Source organism: Chrysoperla carnea, chromosome 1 (genome assembly GCF_905475395.1).
Source record: "Chrysoperla carnea chromosome 1, inChrCarn1.1, whole genome shotgun sequence".
Classification (NCBI taxonomy): domain Eukaryota; kingdom Metazoa; phylum Arthropoda; class Insecta; order Neuroptera; family Chrysopidae; genus Chrysoperla; species Chrysoperla carnea.
In genome coordinates, this window is record NC_058337.1 from 51,270,474 (window position 1) to 51,285,164 (window position 14,691).

General features: G+C 29.4%; 3 protein-coding genes across 4 annotated transcripts; 2 read left to right on the top strand and 1 right to left on the bottom strand.

Moving 5' to 3' along the window:
- Window positions 1-416: 416 nt before the first annotated feature.
- LOC123305189 (zinc finger protein 888-like) lies at window positions 417-4,879 on the bottom strand. 2 transcript variants are annotated; one of them, XM_044886831.1, is made up of 2 exons: window positions 4,787-4,879; window positions 417-2,293 (listed from the first exon to the last, which is right to left on the bottom strand). In XM_044886831.1, the coding sequence occupies exons 1-2, from the start codon at window positions 4,823-4,825 to the stop codon at window positions 767-769; spliced, it is 1,566 nt and encodes a 521-aa protein (XP_044742766.1). In that variant the 5' UTR covers window positions 4,826-4,879; the 3' UTR covers window positions 417-766. The 2 variants fall into 2 exon arrangements, with proteins under 2 accessions (XP_044742766.1, XP_044742765.1); XM_044886830.1 differs by having other exon boundaries at window positions 4,694-4,879.
- A 2,679-nt stretch (window positions 4,880-7,558) lies between these two features.
- On the top strand, window positions 7,559-10,700 carry LOC123305763 (zinc finger protein OZF-like). The gene is made up of 2 exons (XM_044887579.1): window positions 7,559-7,700; window positions 8,188-10,700. The coding sequence occupies exons 1-2, from the start codon at window positions 7,569-7,571 to the stop codon at window positions 9,436-9,438; spliced, it is 1,383 nt and encodes a 460-aa protein (XP_044743514.1). The 5' UTR covers window positions 7,559-7,568; the 3' UTR covers window positions 9,439-10,700.
- Window positions 10,701-12,418: 1,718 nt separating this feature from the next.
- On the top strand, window positions 12,419-13,800 carry LOC123305629 (zinc finger protein 39-like). Its single transcript, XM_044887403.1, has 2 exons — window positions 12,419-12,550; window positions 12,622-13,800. The coding sequence occupies exons 1-2, from the start codon at window positions 12,419-12,421 to the stop codon at window positions 13,798-13,800; spliced, it is 1,311 nt and encodes a 436-aa protein (XP_044743338.1).
- Window positions 13,801-14,691: the final 891 nt, after the last annotated feature.

Genomic DNA, 14,691 nt, shown 5'->3' on the forward strand with positions numbered 1-14,691 from the left:
CTTGATAAATGGGCTAATTTTTTTCCCCGATTTTTTTGAAGCCACATGACTGAGAAAACAGACAATGAAAATCATTAAAATTCAAATTGGTGAAAACGATCCGGAAACACACGATGTTACACGAAGGTTGGTTTGACGTCATTTAAAGTTGATAATAATGATATATTAAAACAACTGTTGACACTGTTTTATTGTCATTGTTTATCGGATTGACATCACAGATCACGTGTGCGGTGGAGCCAAAAAAAATCGTTTTAAAATATTTCAAATATTGTGACTTTTTAACAATTTTTTTCATAGTTTTTTTATTGTTAAAAATGCGTAATTTTTGAGTTACAGGCTCTACTCGACCTATATTTTCATAAAAAATTATCAAAAAGCATTTCTGTTTTTCATGAAAAAGGTCTATTCGTGGTATTTATGTATATGTTATATGGATAACAAAAAATGTGCCTTGTAACTTTTTTGGTAATATCCATAGTTGTGAAAAAAATTGAGACATCTTTTTTGTTTGATAAATCTAAACAAAATTTTTTCTAGACAAAATAATGAATTTTTCAATTTCAGCACTTAGGGTCAAGCATAGTTCGACTTCGAAGGATATTGGCTTTGCTCCTGCTTTAATGATTTAGTCTTTATTCTTTCACACTAATTAAGTATGTACAAAAATTAAAAAAAAAACAACTTATTTTCTATAACTGACTGACACTAGTGAATTTCATGTTCTCCTCTTTTTACTCTACTATCTGTTGCATCACTCTTATCGTTATACATCAGTCTTGCTCCAGAGTCCACCCTCATTAAAGTTATATTCGGCCGTTCCTGTATGTACTTTCATATGAACTTTTAAAGCAGTTTTTTGTATAAACCTTTTTTCGCACATATTACATTTAAATGGTTTTTCACCCGTATGTCGTCTCACATGATTCAATAAAATTTTCTTATCAAAAAATGCTTGTGAACAAAATGTACAAATAAAATTACGTTCATTCAAATGTGTACGTGATATATGCTGTTTTAACATAAAAGTTGTACGATACGTTTTATCACATTTATCACATGCATACGGCCGTTCTCCAGTATGTGTTATCAAATGGTTACTTAACTCAGCCTTTGAACGTAGCTTAAGACCACATTCACTACACAAGAACTTACAAACAGGTCCCGAATTCTTATGATAAATTTTCACATGTGTTTGTAATGTCTCTTGTGATATAAATATTTTTGGACAATATTCACAAGCCAACTTATTACGTTCTCCGTGGGTTGTCATATGTTTACTTAGATAACATCGTTTTAATGTTTTACCACAAATTTCGCAATTCACGATCTGATTTTTCTTATACTCTTTTTTTTCTTTTGGATGCGTTTTACGAATATGTCTTGCTAAAAGTCGTTTATTTGGAAATTTTTCATCGCACTTATCACATATTAACAATTTTTTTATTGAATTGCGATTGTGTATCATTTTCATGTGTCTGTATAAAGTGTCTCTACTTGAAAATATTGCTGGACATTCTTTACACTCCCATGAAGACTTGTTGATGACTACATCGTGAGTTAATTTATGTTCGGTTAGTTTCTTTTTTGAAGAAAATGTTAAATTACAAAATCTACATTTATTATGTGATTTTTCATGGACATTTAAATGTAATTTATGATAACATATTAATGAACATTTGTAACATTTGGTACCTTCTGCATTATGCTTTATTTTCATATGTAAACCAAGTGCCTCTACTCGTTTAAATATTGCAGAACACGTTTCACATTTGTATTCATTCGGCTGTGACTGATCTTTATCAGATTCTCTATCTTCACCTTCCCAATCGGAATCATTTTTTTCATTTATATCTTCATGGCTATCACTATCTTCTTCGAATTTAAATTGAATTATTTTTCTTCTTGTTTGCCTTCTATTATTTTCGAAACCATCTTCGTTTTTAATTTCCAACATTTCCCTATCTTCATTGTTAATACTTTCCGATTTTTTAACATTATCTTCATTGTAACCGAATTTAGGATTTTGATTTGTTATATTTTCCAAAATGTTTTCTTCTTTGATGGAGATTGACAGAGAATTATTATCATCGTAATCTATACTATCATATCCTTCCTCTTTTACGTTAGCACAATTATCTTCATTATTCGATAAATCAAATTTATTCTTTTTAATAATTTGACGAAATTCATTGTCTGAATTTTCACATAATTGTTTGAAACTTATGGTATTTTGCAATTGAACAAAGCATCCATTACATATTTGATTTGGCAGCTCATCATTTTCCCAAATCTACGGGTAGAAAAATTACATTGAAATTGAAACCATTTTTAAGAAAATATAAATATATTATACAAGGCTGCTGCCAGTGGTTTGTTAGCTCAGGGGATTTCTTACACACATAGGGTTAGGCATTTTATTATACCATGTATATATGAAATATACATAGTATTATAAGTTTAGTCCCAAGTTTGTAACGCCTAAAAATATTGATGCTACAAAAAAAAAATTGGTATAGGTGTTCATAAAATCACCTAATTAATCCATTTCCGGTTGTCCGTCCGTCCGTCCGGCTGTCCGGCCGTCCGTCTGTGGTCACGATTACTCAAAAACGAAAAGAGATATCAAGCTGAAATTTTTACAGCGTGCTTAGGACGTAAAAAGTGAGGTCAAGTTCGTAAATGAGCAACATGGGTCAATTGGGTCATGGGTCCGTAGTACCCATCTTGTAAACCGTTAGAGATAGAATAAAAGTTTAAATGTAAAAAATGTTCCTTACAAAAAAATAAACAACTTTTGTTTCAAACATTTTTTTGTAAACATCACTGTTTACCCACGAGGGCGTTAATTAGGTACAAATTTTATAGTATGTATTAATATAGGAATATCAAAGTGAATATCTTTTGTTATTTACATGACGTCAAAAAAAACAAACGATTGCGCATCAACACTTGCGCATTATATGAGAATATCAGTTAAATATGTCAGATATGTATGTATGTGAAATGTGACAGAGTTATCAACACTGCCTATGCATGGTATTTCAACAATTAACTCAGTCAATTGTTTGTTTTCACTTGTTTTATCATTCAAATTAATCAGTGGATATAATGCAGGACTTAACAAAAAAATGTTTTGGCGATAACCGATCTATTATGAAATGGCTTAATATGATGACATCCGATATTTATCCAATAAAGTCTTAACAAAGAAATACTAATGAGTATGAAGGTTTCACCGTGGCCGAGCTGTTAGACACGAAAAATCAAGCTGTTCGAAAACAGTTATAGATATAGGTCAAAACTCTTAAAAAAATTTCTAATTAGGCGAGCGAAGCGAGCCTCTACTAAGTTAAAATGTAACTTTTTGGTGGTAAACTTTACAAAAAAAAAAAAAAAAATACAAAAGATTTAGACATGAAATGAAATGTTGTAGTTCCATATTTATGTCTAGATGTGTTATCAATCATTATTTTTAGTAAAAATTGTATAAATAATAAAAAACAACAGTATTTTTTATTTATTACAATGTATATATCAATGTATATGCAGAGACAGTGGCACCATATATGAGCTACATCTAATACTAATATAAAATTGGCTACATTTAATATTAATTTTAATTGAGTGGCCATCTGTAGATTCTTTCAAGTATTAAAAAACGTCATAATGAAAAATACAAAAAACGTGATAACAAAATTAATTTTTGCAGTTCTACAGTAGAATAACTAATAAAATTAAGTGATATTAATTCAAGTAATGAAAAAAATTTTAATTATAGTAATTATAAACACGACGAAACGACGAAAACAAGATCAAAAAGAATTATATCTTTTTCGAGATGATATTAATTTTAAAATGTATGCAGAAAATTTTGAGATTGCTCAAAAGAATTTGAATTTTGAAGTATGTAATGTATGTCATGGTCGTTGGTTTGATTTACAAATTAATAAAGATGGGTTTTGTTGTATTTCTCATAAATTTAAAATAAAAAATGAATTGAATATTTTCAGAGCGGATAATAACATGGATCATGGTTTACAACCTGATGTTTTAAAGAAATAAACGTTTGTTGAGGAACAATTAAATAAAAAATATTTGTCAATAATTGAAGTATAATTTTATTTTATAAATATATATTTTATATGATACCATTCGCGAGCCATTACAAAGTTATACTTTTAGCTAGTAATAGTATTAACATCTTTTGTTCGAAATATTCTTTCGAAAACACAACGAATGCGACACAAATTTAAAATGATGCAAAAAGTTTTTGACGAATGTAGCTTTAACAAGGATTCTCTTCGGGCTCATGTTTGTATTAACTTTAGTAATGTTTTAATGTCAAGATTAAATCACTCAAGTTATGGACACATTTTATATTTACATCCTGTATTAATATTCAAATGCAGACTCTAAAGAACTCTCTATATAATAACACAGTTTGAATTAAAAATACGAAACTCAGAAAGAAATTTGCATGAAAATATATCTAAAAGGAGTGCATGTATCCCATATTTTATGCTGCATACATTTAGGGACAAAAATTTTACTTAAGCTTGTAGGTTAGCTTCAGTAAATTCGTTGTGGAGACCAGAATATTTAAGAAAAAAAAAACAGAAATCGATAATAAACTCTAACATTCATACATTTTTATAAAATCATATTTGAAGACGACATAACATTAAATTACCTGTACAGAAGCGCACGCTATTATCATATTAATTATTTCAAATGAATTAATTGATAAAAATGATTTGCCAAATTTCATACAAATACGACAAACCTTCTCAAAATCAGTTACTGATACACATTTAATGTCCATTTTTCAAACATTTCATGCAACATTTAAGTTCTATAGAACGTTTTTTGTTTATTATGAAAATTCTATCTCTAGGGCTCAGTGTCACGAATTTCTTTGCATGGTCCGTGCAAAAGGTAAAATTATTTCTTCTATGATTTCAAAAGTGAAAATACTCAATTTAAAGAGAAAGTCGTCTGATAATTTTAAGTAATTTGATCAGATAATCTAAAAAATTTTCACAATGAAGTCATATCTAATTTCGTTAAGAGTATTATATATATGCCTGTAAATGCAGTCAATTATGAAACGCATTTCCACTGCCTGTTAGCTGTTCAAGCTGTTTCGACATTTATTGATTTTTAATCTTGAGGCTGTTTACCATAGATTTTCGTTGCTTTTTTTGTAAAAAAAAAACCTGCATTAAAATTATTGAAAACGAAAATGTGAGTACAAGGACTCAACGCTCGAATGTGTCTCTGCGTCACAAAATGTGCACAGGTTTTACCATAGTAGAATTAGGCAACTATTAACTAGGGTTTAACCATTCTATTAAGTAATAAAGCTATAACATATCATACAGTAATATCACTTAGAATGGTAAAACCCTTAGATCATATATTTTAAATAGATGAGCCCAGCGTATACCAAGTATGTATATTTTGACTTCACAGAGTAGATTAACAAAGACAAAAATACAATATTCAAACAGCTGACGGAGAAACATTGATGAACAGAAATAATCCGCCGCCCCACTCCCCTTGAATGATTCCTGCGTGCGGATCTGAATAAATTCAACAAGGCCTACAGTCGTACCATATAATATCAATCACTTATTAAGTGATATTAAAAACTTTTCTTGAACGTTTTAAAAGCCTTAAATTAATGGCATAATTGGCAATTATAATTGGTTTTGGTAAACTCCATTTGAAATTTTGATTACTCTAAATTCATCAAATAGTATTTAGATTCCTTGGTATCATGAAGCCCTTTTGCCAAAATATCTTTTTTTCAATCTTAAAATTTAAGATGTTTTCCTTATTTTGTGATTGCAGAGGAAACCAAAAAATTGTCGCCTTTTAACACAGGTCTGCAAAAAAAAAATTTTTTGTCAGCTGCATGAGATATTTTTACTAAATTGTATGTTTTAGAATGCGCTGATTTCAGAAATGATGGCCTTTTTTTTCTATCACGTAAGGTTTTTTTGCAAATTCAAAAATAAAAAATTGGTAAAAGCACTCGTTTATTAAAAATTATACAGTAGCCTGCAAGCATAGTCACATCCCATGTTCCTTAGTACCGTCTCTCGATATCGCGGACATCCTGGTAAAACCACTCCTCCTGTTTTTCGCTGTAAGCTCTCAGGTTTTCAGAAAAATAGTCTATGTAGGAGTGAAAAAATGGACCTTCAGGCTTATCTTGCAGCCTTGAGCTTCGTATGTTGCTAGTTGAACAATGGTCTTGTAGTCAGAATCCTTAGTATTTCCCAAAAACTTTCACACTACATCCTTGAACGATACACAAGCTTATTTTTCCTTCTCATTCATACTTTCCACAAAGAGGGTGCCAGTTAAAAGCCTTCTGATGTCGAGGCCAGTGAAAACTCCCTCTTTCAACTTTGCTTCTGGCAGCTTCGGGAATTTTGTACATAGATATTTAAAATAGCCTCCACCCTCATGCAGGGGTTTTAAAAATTGTTTCATCAACCCCATATTGATATGGAGAGGTGGTAACAAAACTTTTTCTGGTGGCACCAAAGTAGAATTGATAACATTTTTCTCTCCAGGTTTTAAAGTTTCTCGGGGTGGCCAATCACGTTTAGTCCAATGCTGTTCTCTGGCTCTACTATCCCATAAGCATAAGAAGCAACGGTATTTAGTATAGCCTGCCTGCTGATCCAAAAGCATCGTCAGCTGCCTGCTGACCCAAAAATCCCCACAAACCATCCATTAATGGTCCTAGTATTTGATTCTTTCCAGTATAATGGCCAAATTATTTCAGTTAGTTTTCATCCATGTGCACAGAATACCCCATTGGAAGCGAAGCTAATTTATTTTCATCGTCCAATAATAATACTTTAAGACTAGTTTAATATAATATTACTATAAAATACTACATAATACTACTTAAAGACTAATTTATGTTGTTACTAATATCTATAAAAACCTATGTGATAGAATGTTTTGAATTTTTTTCCGGTTTTTGGGAGGTCAAAGTCTATAAGAAAATGTAAAAAAATCCTATGCAGTTTTTTAACCGCAGACCTGTGTAATTAGTCTATACTTGAGTTATTTTACCGAGGTCAATTTTTTGAATTTTAAAGTGCGTTTTCGAGCTTAACAGTACAATGTAATTGATTCGAATTTATATTTTTGCTAAATATAAGTGATTTTAAATCATAATTAAAAGATCGAACCACTTAAATTAAACTGTGTGCTTTAAAAACATACTTTGTTTTTTTTTTTTTTTAAATGTTGGTCTCGTCTATGATAAGTTTTTTATGCCTATGATGAATTATTTAATGACGTCACAATTTTTATATTAGTGTCTCAGTGCAAGTAAGTCATTAACAAAATAAAAACTTTACAATATAAAATATAAAAAAATATTTTTAGTTATTAAATTGATTACTTAAAACAATCAAAAATATTGTAAATAGATTCAGATTAAAAATGATTGAAGTAAACATGAAATGAGTTTTGATAGAATATGTCATTTTAAAAATCAGTACACGTAATTTTAAAAAAATCAAAATTGTAACGTAACAATGAATACCGAATGTGTATTAGTGACTGATTTTGAAAGGGTATGTCGTATTTGTATGGAATTCGCTGATAACCTTTTATCAATCACTTCATTTAAGATAATTGAAATGATTTCTTCGTGTACTTCTGTACAGGTAAAGTAATTTATATTAGTTTAAATTTTAAGATAGTCTAAGTTATTTGCAAACAAAAAAATAACAACTTACTTTTTAAAAATCAAGCTGGATTTTTGAATACTTATCAAATCCATATTTTAATCTCAGTTTATTTTGGAAAACATTGTATGTTGTTTTTAGATGCGCGGAAGAATATCCTAGTAGCCCACAATATCTCGAAAATTAATATTTCTTTTCTGTAGGTTGAGCCAAGCCAGGAATATTATACGCAATATTCCTGCAACATCCCTATGTTCTGTTCTTTATGTTTTTGGGATCAGTACCGCTATAGGGATATAAATGAATTTTCTCATTAGGTATCTAGAATTTATCAATCAGGTTAAATCGGAAATCTTATTAATTCCCATTGGAATGTCCCATTTCGTCTACTCAAACTGGGTTTTGATATTTGGAATTCTTTACGTAAAATTAACTTTTAATATAGAATACTTTCTTTTAAATACAGATTTGGGAAAATGATGAGCTTCCAAATCAAATTTGTAATACATGTTTTCTTCAGTTACAAAACACCGTGACTTTCAAACAATTATGTGAAAAATCTGATAGTACTTTCCGTCAAATCATCGAACAAACAAAAGTGAAAATCGAGAATAAAACAGAAAATTTTGAATTTGGATTAAAAACCGATGATTCAAATGACAATATAAGTAAAATTTTACAACCTGATTTTACTGATGTAAAAGTTGAGCATCATTCTGATGATTCTGATTTCGATTATAATAAAGATGATGATTTATCGAATCACAGTTTTAAATCAGATGTAAAACTTGAAAATACAAAAAGTGAGGAACATGACAGCGATAATGATTCAGAAGATGATGATAAAAATGGACCAAAACAAGTATACAAATGTGAAAAATGTAATCAAGAATTTAAAAAAGCATGTAATCTTGGAAATCATATGCATCGTCGTCATAGAGCAAAAGGCACTAAATGCAGTAAATGTTCTTTAGTATGTTACCATCCGTTACATTTAAGTGCTCATGAAAAAATTCATTCTCCTAGTAATTTCCCATGTAAAGTATGTAATAAATCATTTTCAAATACACATAAATTGAAACGACATAAATTTATCCATGGAGAACGCAATTTTGCATGTACAAAATGTGATCTATCGTTCAAAGATAAGTGGATACTCAAACGACATGTAAAAACAGTTCATTACGCTTCACAACAATATGAAGCATGTCATGTTTGTGGTAAATCATTTAAAAAACGACATTTTCAAAAGCATTTGGCCACACATGGTGATCGAGTTATTTTCAAATGTGAAATATGTTTAAAAGAATTTTTACATAAGCATAACTTAGATCAACATATTAAATATGTGCATGAGAATATTGAACGTGAACGTAACCATTTATGTAATATATGTGGACGTGGATTTCATAAAATGGACGATTTACGACGACATTTTCTAACACATACCAAGGAGAAACCTTATGCTTGTGATAAATGTGATAAAAAATACCGTACAAAGTATGCGTTAACTACACATATATCACGTACACACTTAAATGAACGTAATCATATTTGTACATTTTGTTCACGTGCATTTTATGATAAGAAAATTCTACGTAATCATGTACGTACACATACCGGTGAAAAACCATATCAGTGTCATGTGTGTGAAAAATCTTTCATACAAAAAGTTGCACTTACAATTCATATGAAAGTGCACACAAATTCAATATAAAATGGATTATTTATTTAGACTACTCACTTTTATGGAGGAATATTGTTTATAACGGCTTCATTTAAGGTTACACAAAATAAAATAAAATACATAAAGATAGTTAATTTTATGCCATTAATGTAAATGGTTATGAGTATATTGGCGCGCGCCAGTTATGGGTGGCTCGAACTTTGAAAATTTTCTAACTGGAATTGGCAACAGAGTGAGAACCATCTCTCCAAGATGATTGAGAATGATAATAAATGACGAAGCATGATTATTAATGCGAATGTCTTAATATATAATAATAATTGCCATTTAATAAATATTATTTAATCATTAAACTTTACTAATCTGTGATACATGCCCACTTTAAAATATTGCAAATAAAACGATATATAACCATTTTTTAGATCTTTTATACAGAATTAATTAAACAAACAGTAATTAATGAAGCAATTGATTTCCGTCAATACAACCATGCGCATTGAATATCATGCTTTGTTATTGTGTTTCTCTATCAGTTATTTGAATATTGTGTTGTTGTCTTTATTAATCTTCTCTGTGAAGCAAAAATGTAGATTCTTGGTACACGATGGGCCTATCTAGTAATAGATGACCTAAGGGCTCTAATTATACTCATTCCGTAAGGCCGTACGTCAGCAATAACGTGACGAATATTACGCATTGATAACTTCTAAGCCATCAATCATCCTTGATTTATTGGCGTAAATTAGCGATCATATTTATCCCCCCAAAAAATATTCCCATGGTGTTGTCACATAATTGACACACATTCAGATCAAATTTCAGTTTGATTGCTTAGAATTATGCGTTCATCAAATGTGCTCTTCACTAATGAACATATTGTGTCGATTTATTAAACCCAGAGCTCTTTCACGTATTATTATTCAATTTTGAAACTCAAAAAGTCAGTAATCTGATTGATCGTTTAATCATTGAACCTAAATTTCCATTCGATGGAAGAATGTCGGTTAAGAGTGGTTAAATAATTACATTTATTGAAAGAATATTTGTATTATAGAATTATATTAACAAATTTATTGTGTTGTCACATAATTGACACACATTCAGATCAAATTTCAGTTTGATTGCTTAGAATTATGCGTACATCAAATGTGCTCTTCACTAATGAACATATTGTGTCGATTTATTAAACCCAGAGCTCTTCCACGTATTATTATTCAATTTTGGAACTCAAAAAGTCAGTAATCTGATTGATCGTTTAATCATTGAACCTAAATTTCCATTCGATGGAAGAATGTCGGTTAAGAGTAGTTTAAATAATTACATTTATTGAAAGAATATTTGTATTATAGAATTATATTAACAAATTTATTATAATTATAATTGTAAATTTTATTTCATTTTTGACGAATAAATTTTTTTAAATTGTTTGTAATGAAATGAATGTAATTTGTTGAAAAGTTAATAACTTTAATAAATACGCAGATTTTATTTTTGATATTCAATGATAAGTCTTTGTAAATGAGTTTTAAACATTTTAATATCTTTAAATTTTGGAGTTTCTCATTTAAAAACACGTAGAATATAAAAATTAATTCCTTTAAACGATATTAATTTTTTGTTTTAAACTGTCTGATTTAGATGAAAGTTTGTCATTGGAAACTTTAATTAACTTTGCAGGATGCATAACAGTAACTTAGATGAGGTATGTGATTAATTCTACAAGTAAAACTATTCTTCTAGATGTCCTAAATCTAGACAGCATTATTTTTCTACCTTGCATTCTTTAATACCAGTAAGCTATCTAATATGTTAACGTTGTCGCTAATAATATTAGGTGAAAAGTAATGAAAATCAAACCGACGCGACGTGGACAGCATACTAGTATTAATGAAGGATAAAGAACATAAACATAGGCTTTAATTGTTCATTTGTTATACACATTTTTAAGCTTAATATTCTAGTTGAACAAAAGACGATCGTGATTAAAAGTTTGAAGATATATTTATCACGATCACGATCTTCTTTTGTTCAACTAGAATATTAAGCTTAACAAGTGAAAACAAACAATTGACTGAGTTAATTGTTGAAATAACATGCATAGACAGTGTTGATTACTCTATCAGATTATACATACGTGCATATCACACATTCATAACTAATATTCCCATATAATACATACTATACAATTTACGCCTAATCTGCGCCCTCGCGGGTAAACCGTGATGTTTATGAAAAAATGTTTCAAACAAAAGTTGTTTAATTTTTGATAAGGAAGATTTTTTACATTTAAACTGTTGTTCTATCTCTAACGGCTTACAAGATGGGTCCTACGAACCCATAGGTCCAGACCCAATTGACCTATGTTGCTCATTTACGAACTTGACCTCGTATTTTACGCTCTGAGCATGCTATGAAAATTTCAGCTTGATATCTTTTTTCGTTTTTGAGTTATCGTGTTGGCAGACAGACGGACAAACAACCGATAATGGACTAATTAGGTGATTTTATAAACACCTATACCAAAATTCAAAGCGTTACAAACTTGGGACTAAACTTAGTATACCTTGCATATTACATATATGCATGGTATAAAAATGTGTGTTACAAATGAACAATTAAAGCCTATATATGCATTTTCTGTGAAATGCTTTGAAAATTCATATGATCTATATAAAATATTTATATATTTTATAAATATATATAAAATATATGATCTAAGGTGAAATGTACATAAACGGTTGTCTTTTATGATTAAAATTTTATTCATGATCTTGATCTGGAGAATTAATCAATCGGAGAAAGGTATAAATATATCTTCAAATTCCAATTAAAAACTGGAGGGATGGCATACCACGACTATTTTGAATACTGCATGATTTTTAATAACAGTAAAATCATGCAAGTAATACTAATATAATACAAAGATATAATAGTAACACTAATATAAATAGTAATACAGAATATTAATGTTTCTGTATACATAATTTTCAAAACGTGAAATGCTTGAAAAATGGAAACAAAACGTGTTTTTGTAGATGACTTTGAGAAAGTTTGTCGTATCTGTATGAAATTTGACAAAGAATTTTTATCCATTAATAAATTTAAAATCATTGAAATGATAATAGCGTGTGCCTCTGTACAGGTAGGTAATGTTTAATGATAAACTTTATTTTAAAATTGGTTTAAGTTTAAAGTAAAATTTTCCATTTCTAGATTTGGGAAAATGATGATCTACCAAATCAAATATGTAATGAATGCTATCTCCAATTACAAAATACTATACATTTTAAACAATTATGCGTTCAATCAGATAATACATTTCGTGAAATTATTGAACAGAATAAAGTGAAAATAGAAAATCATTCTGATGATTTCTTTTTTGAAGATAATAGTATTCATGTAAAGATCGAAGAGGGTAGTTATGAATTAGATTACAAAAATGATGACAATCAATCGATTAATGTTAAGATTGAGGATATACCTAGCACAAACGAATATAGTGATGCAACAAGTACAGAGAAGAAAAAGAAAAGTTTGAAGGTATATAAATGTGAAAAGTGTCAACAGGAATTTCATACAACACATCGATTAGGTCACCATATGCATCAACGACATAAAGCAGTAGGAATCAAATGCAAAAAGTGTGAATTAATTTGTTATCATCCGTTACATTTAAGTGCTCATGAAAAAACACATTCTACGTCGAATTTATCTTGTGAAATTTGTAATAAATTGTTTTCAGATGCTCACAAATTAAAACGTCATAAATTTATACACGGAGAACGGACATTTGCATGTACAAAATGTGATTTATCTTTTAAAGAAAAATATGCTTTAAAAAGACATATTAAAACAGTGCATTCCGTTGACCAATATGAAGCATGTCATGTTTGTGGTAAATCATTTAAAAAAATACATTTTCAAAAACATTTAGACACACATGGTGATCGTGTTAAACTTTCTTGTGAAACGTGTTCAAAACAATTTTATTACAAATATAATTTAGAACAGCATGTGAAACATGTACATGAGAATGTTGCCCGTGAACGTAATCATTTATGTAATATTTGTGGTATGGGTTTTCAAAAAATGGACGATTTACGTCGACATTTTTTAACACATACTAAAGAGAAACCATACGCTTGTACTAAATGTGATAAAAAATATCGTCGAAAATATTCCTTAACAACACACATATCACGGACACACTTAAATGAACGTAAACATATTTGCTCGTTTTGTTCACAAGCTTTTTATAACAAAGATATGTTAAATAATCATGTACGACGACACACGGGTGAAAAACCATTTAAATGTAATTTGTGTGATAAAGCATTTATACAAAAAATTTCTCTTAATTTACACATGAAAGTACATGTAAATTCAATATAAGCTTGGTGTTTCATTCAATAATATACAAATCAATATTTATTAATAAAGTTGCTCACTAAGTAGAGTTTTGTATTTTATGAAGAGGATGTGTTCTTCATAAATTGCATTCACTTGATATAATGTCATCTTTTTCGGCTTTTCGTTACAATATGTTTTTTTCATCTTATAGAGAGGAAAGTATTCACACAAAAAAAAGACTTTATTATATTATAAAATTAATTCCCAAGGGTGTGGGCCTTCTCGAATTTTCCTGGTTACGTAGCCTATACCAATCCTAGGAACACGCTTAAGTTCTAGCCTTGTGTCGAGTTTAATCGAAATCGTTAGAGCCATTTTTGAGAAAACCTAAAAAAAGGTTTTCCCTAGGGTGTGGGCCTTCTCGAATTTTCCCGGATATGTGGGTTATACCAATCCTAGGAACCCCTTAAGGTCTAGCCTTGTGCCTAGTTTAATTGAAATCGTTTGAGCCGTTTTTGAGAAAACCCCAAAAAAAAATTTATGTCTAGTTTATTTTCTTCATGGTATGGACAAATATTGTATGTCGATAATAGAAATAGATTACATTATATTAAATTGATGCATTTCAAGAGTACATCTTCATGAAATGTATAATTTTATTAAGGCGTTCCTCAGGAAGAAAAAAAAATTTCCTTTTCTTAGGAAAGTTTTTAAATTGTGTATATTTATTCTCATTAATGCCCTTTATAAGCAGGTAATTTTTTGTAAGACCTTTTATGGTGTTAAATTTATAGATTTGGGATGTTAAAGTTTGCGTTGAATTGTTAAAAAGCTAATTTCCTTTATATATTTTCCTATAAAGAAAATTATAGCAAGTGGAACTCGTTTTTCAATGCATTTGTGTGTTATTTCTTCTATAAGTGATTTTCTCAA

Coding starts and splice junctions, on each gene's coding strand:
- LOC123305189 (XM_044886830.1), bottom strand. CDS start 4,825: ATGGACATTAAATGTGTATCAGTAACTGATTTTGAGAAGGTTTGTCGT. Junction 2,294..4,693: donor TAGCGTGCGCTTCTGTACAG/GTAATTTAATGT, acceptor TTCTACCCGTAG/ATTTGGGAAAATGATGAGCT.
- LOC123305629 (XM_044887403.1), top strand. CDS start 12,419: ATGGAAACAAAACGTGTTTTTGTAGATGACTTTGAGAAAGTTTGTCGT. Junction 12,551..12,621: donor TAGCGTGTGCCTCTGTACAG/GTAGGTAATGTT, acceptor TTCCATTTCTAG/ATTTGGGAAAATGATGATCT.
- LOC123305763 (XM_044887579.1), top strand. CDS start 7,569: ATGAATACCGAATGTGTATTAGTGACTGATTTTGAAAGGGTATGTCGT. Junction 7,701..8,187: donor CTTCGTGTACTTCTGTACAG/GTAAAGTAATTT, acceptor TTTTAAATACAG/ATTTGGGAAAATGATGAGCT.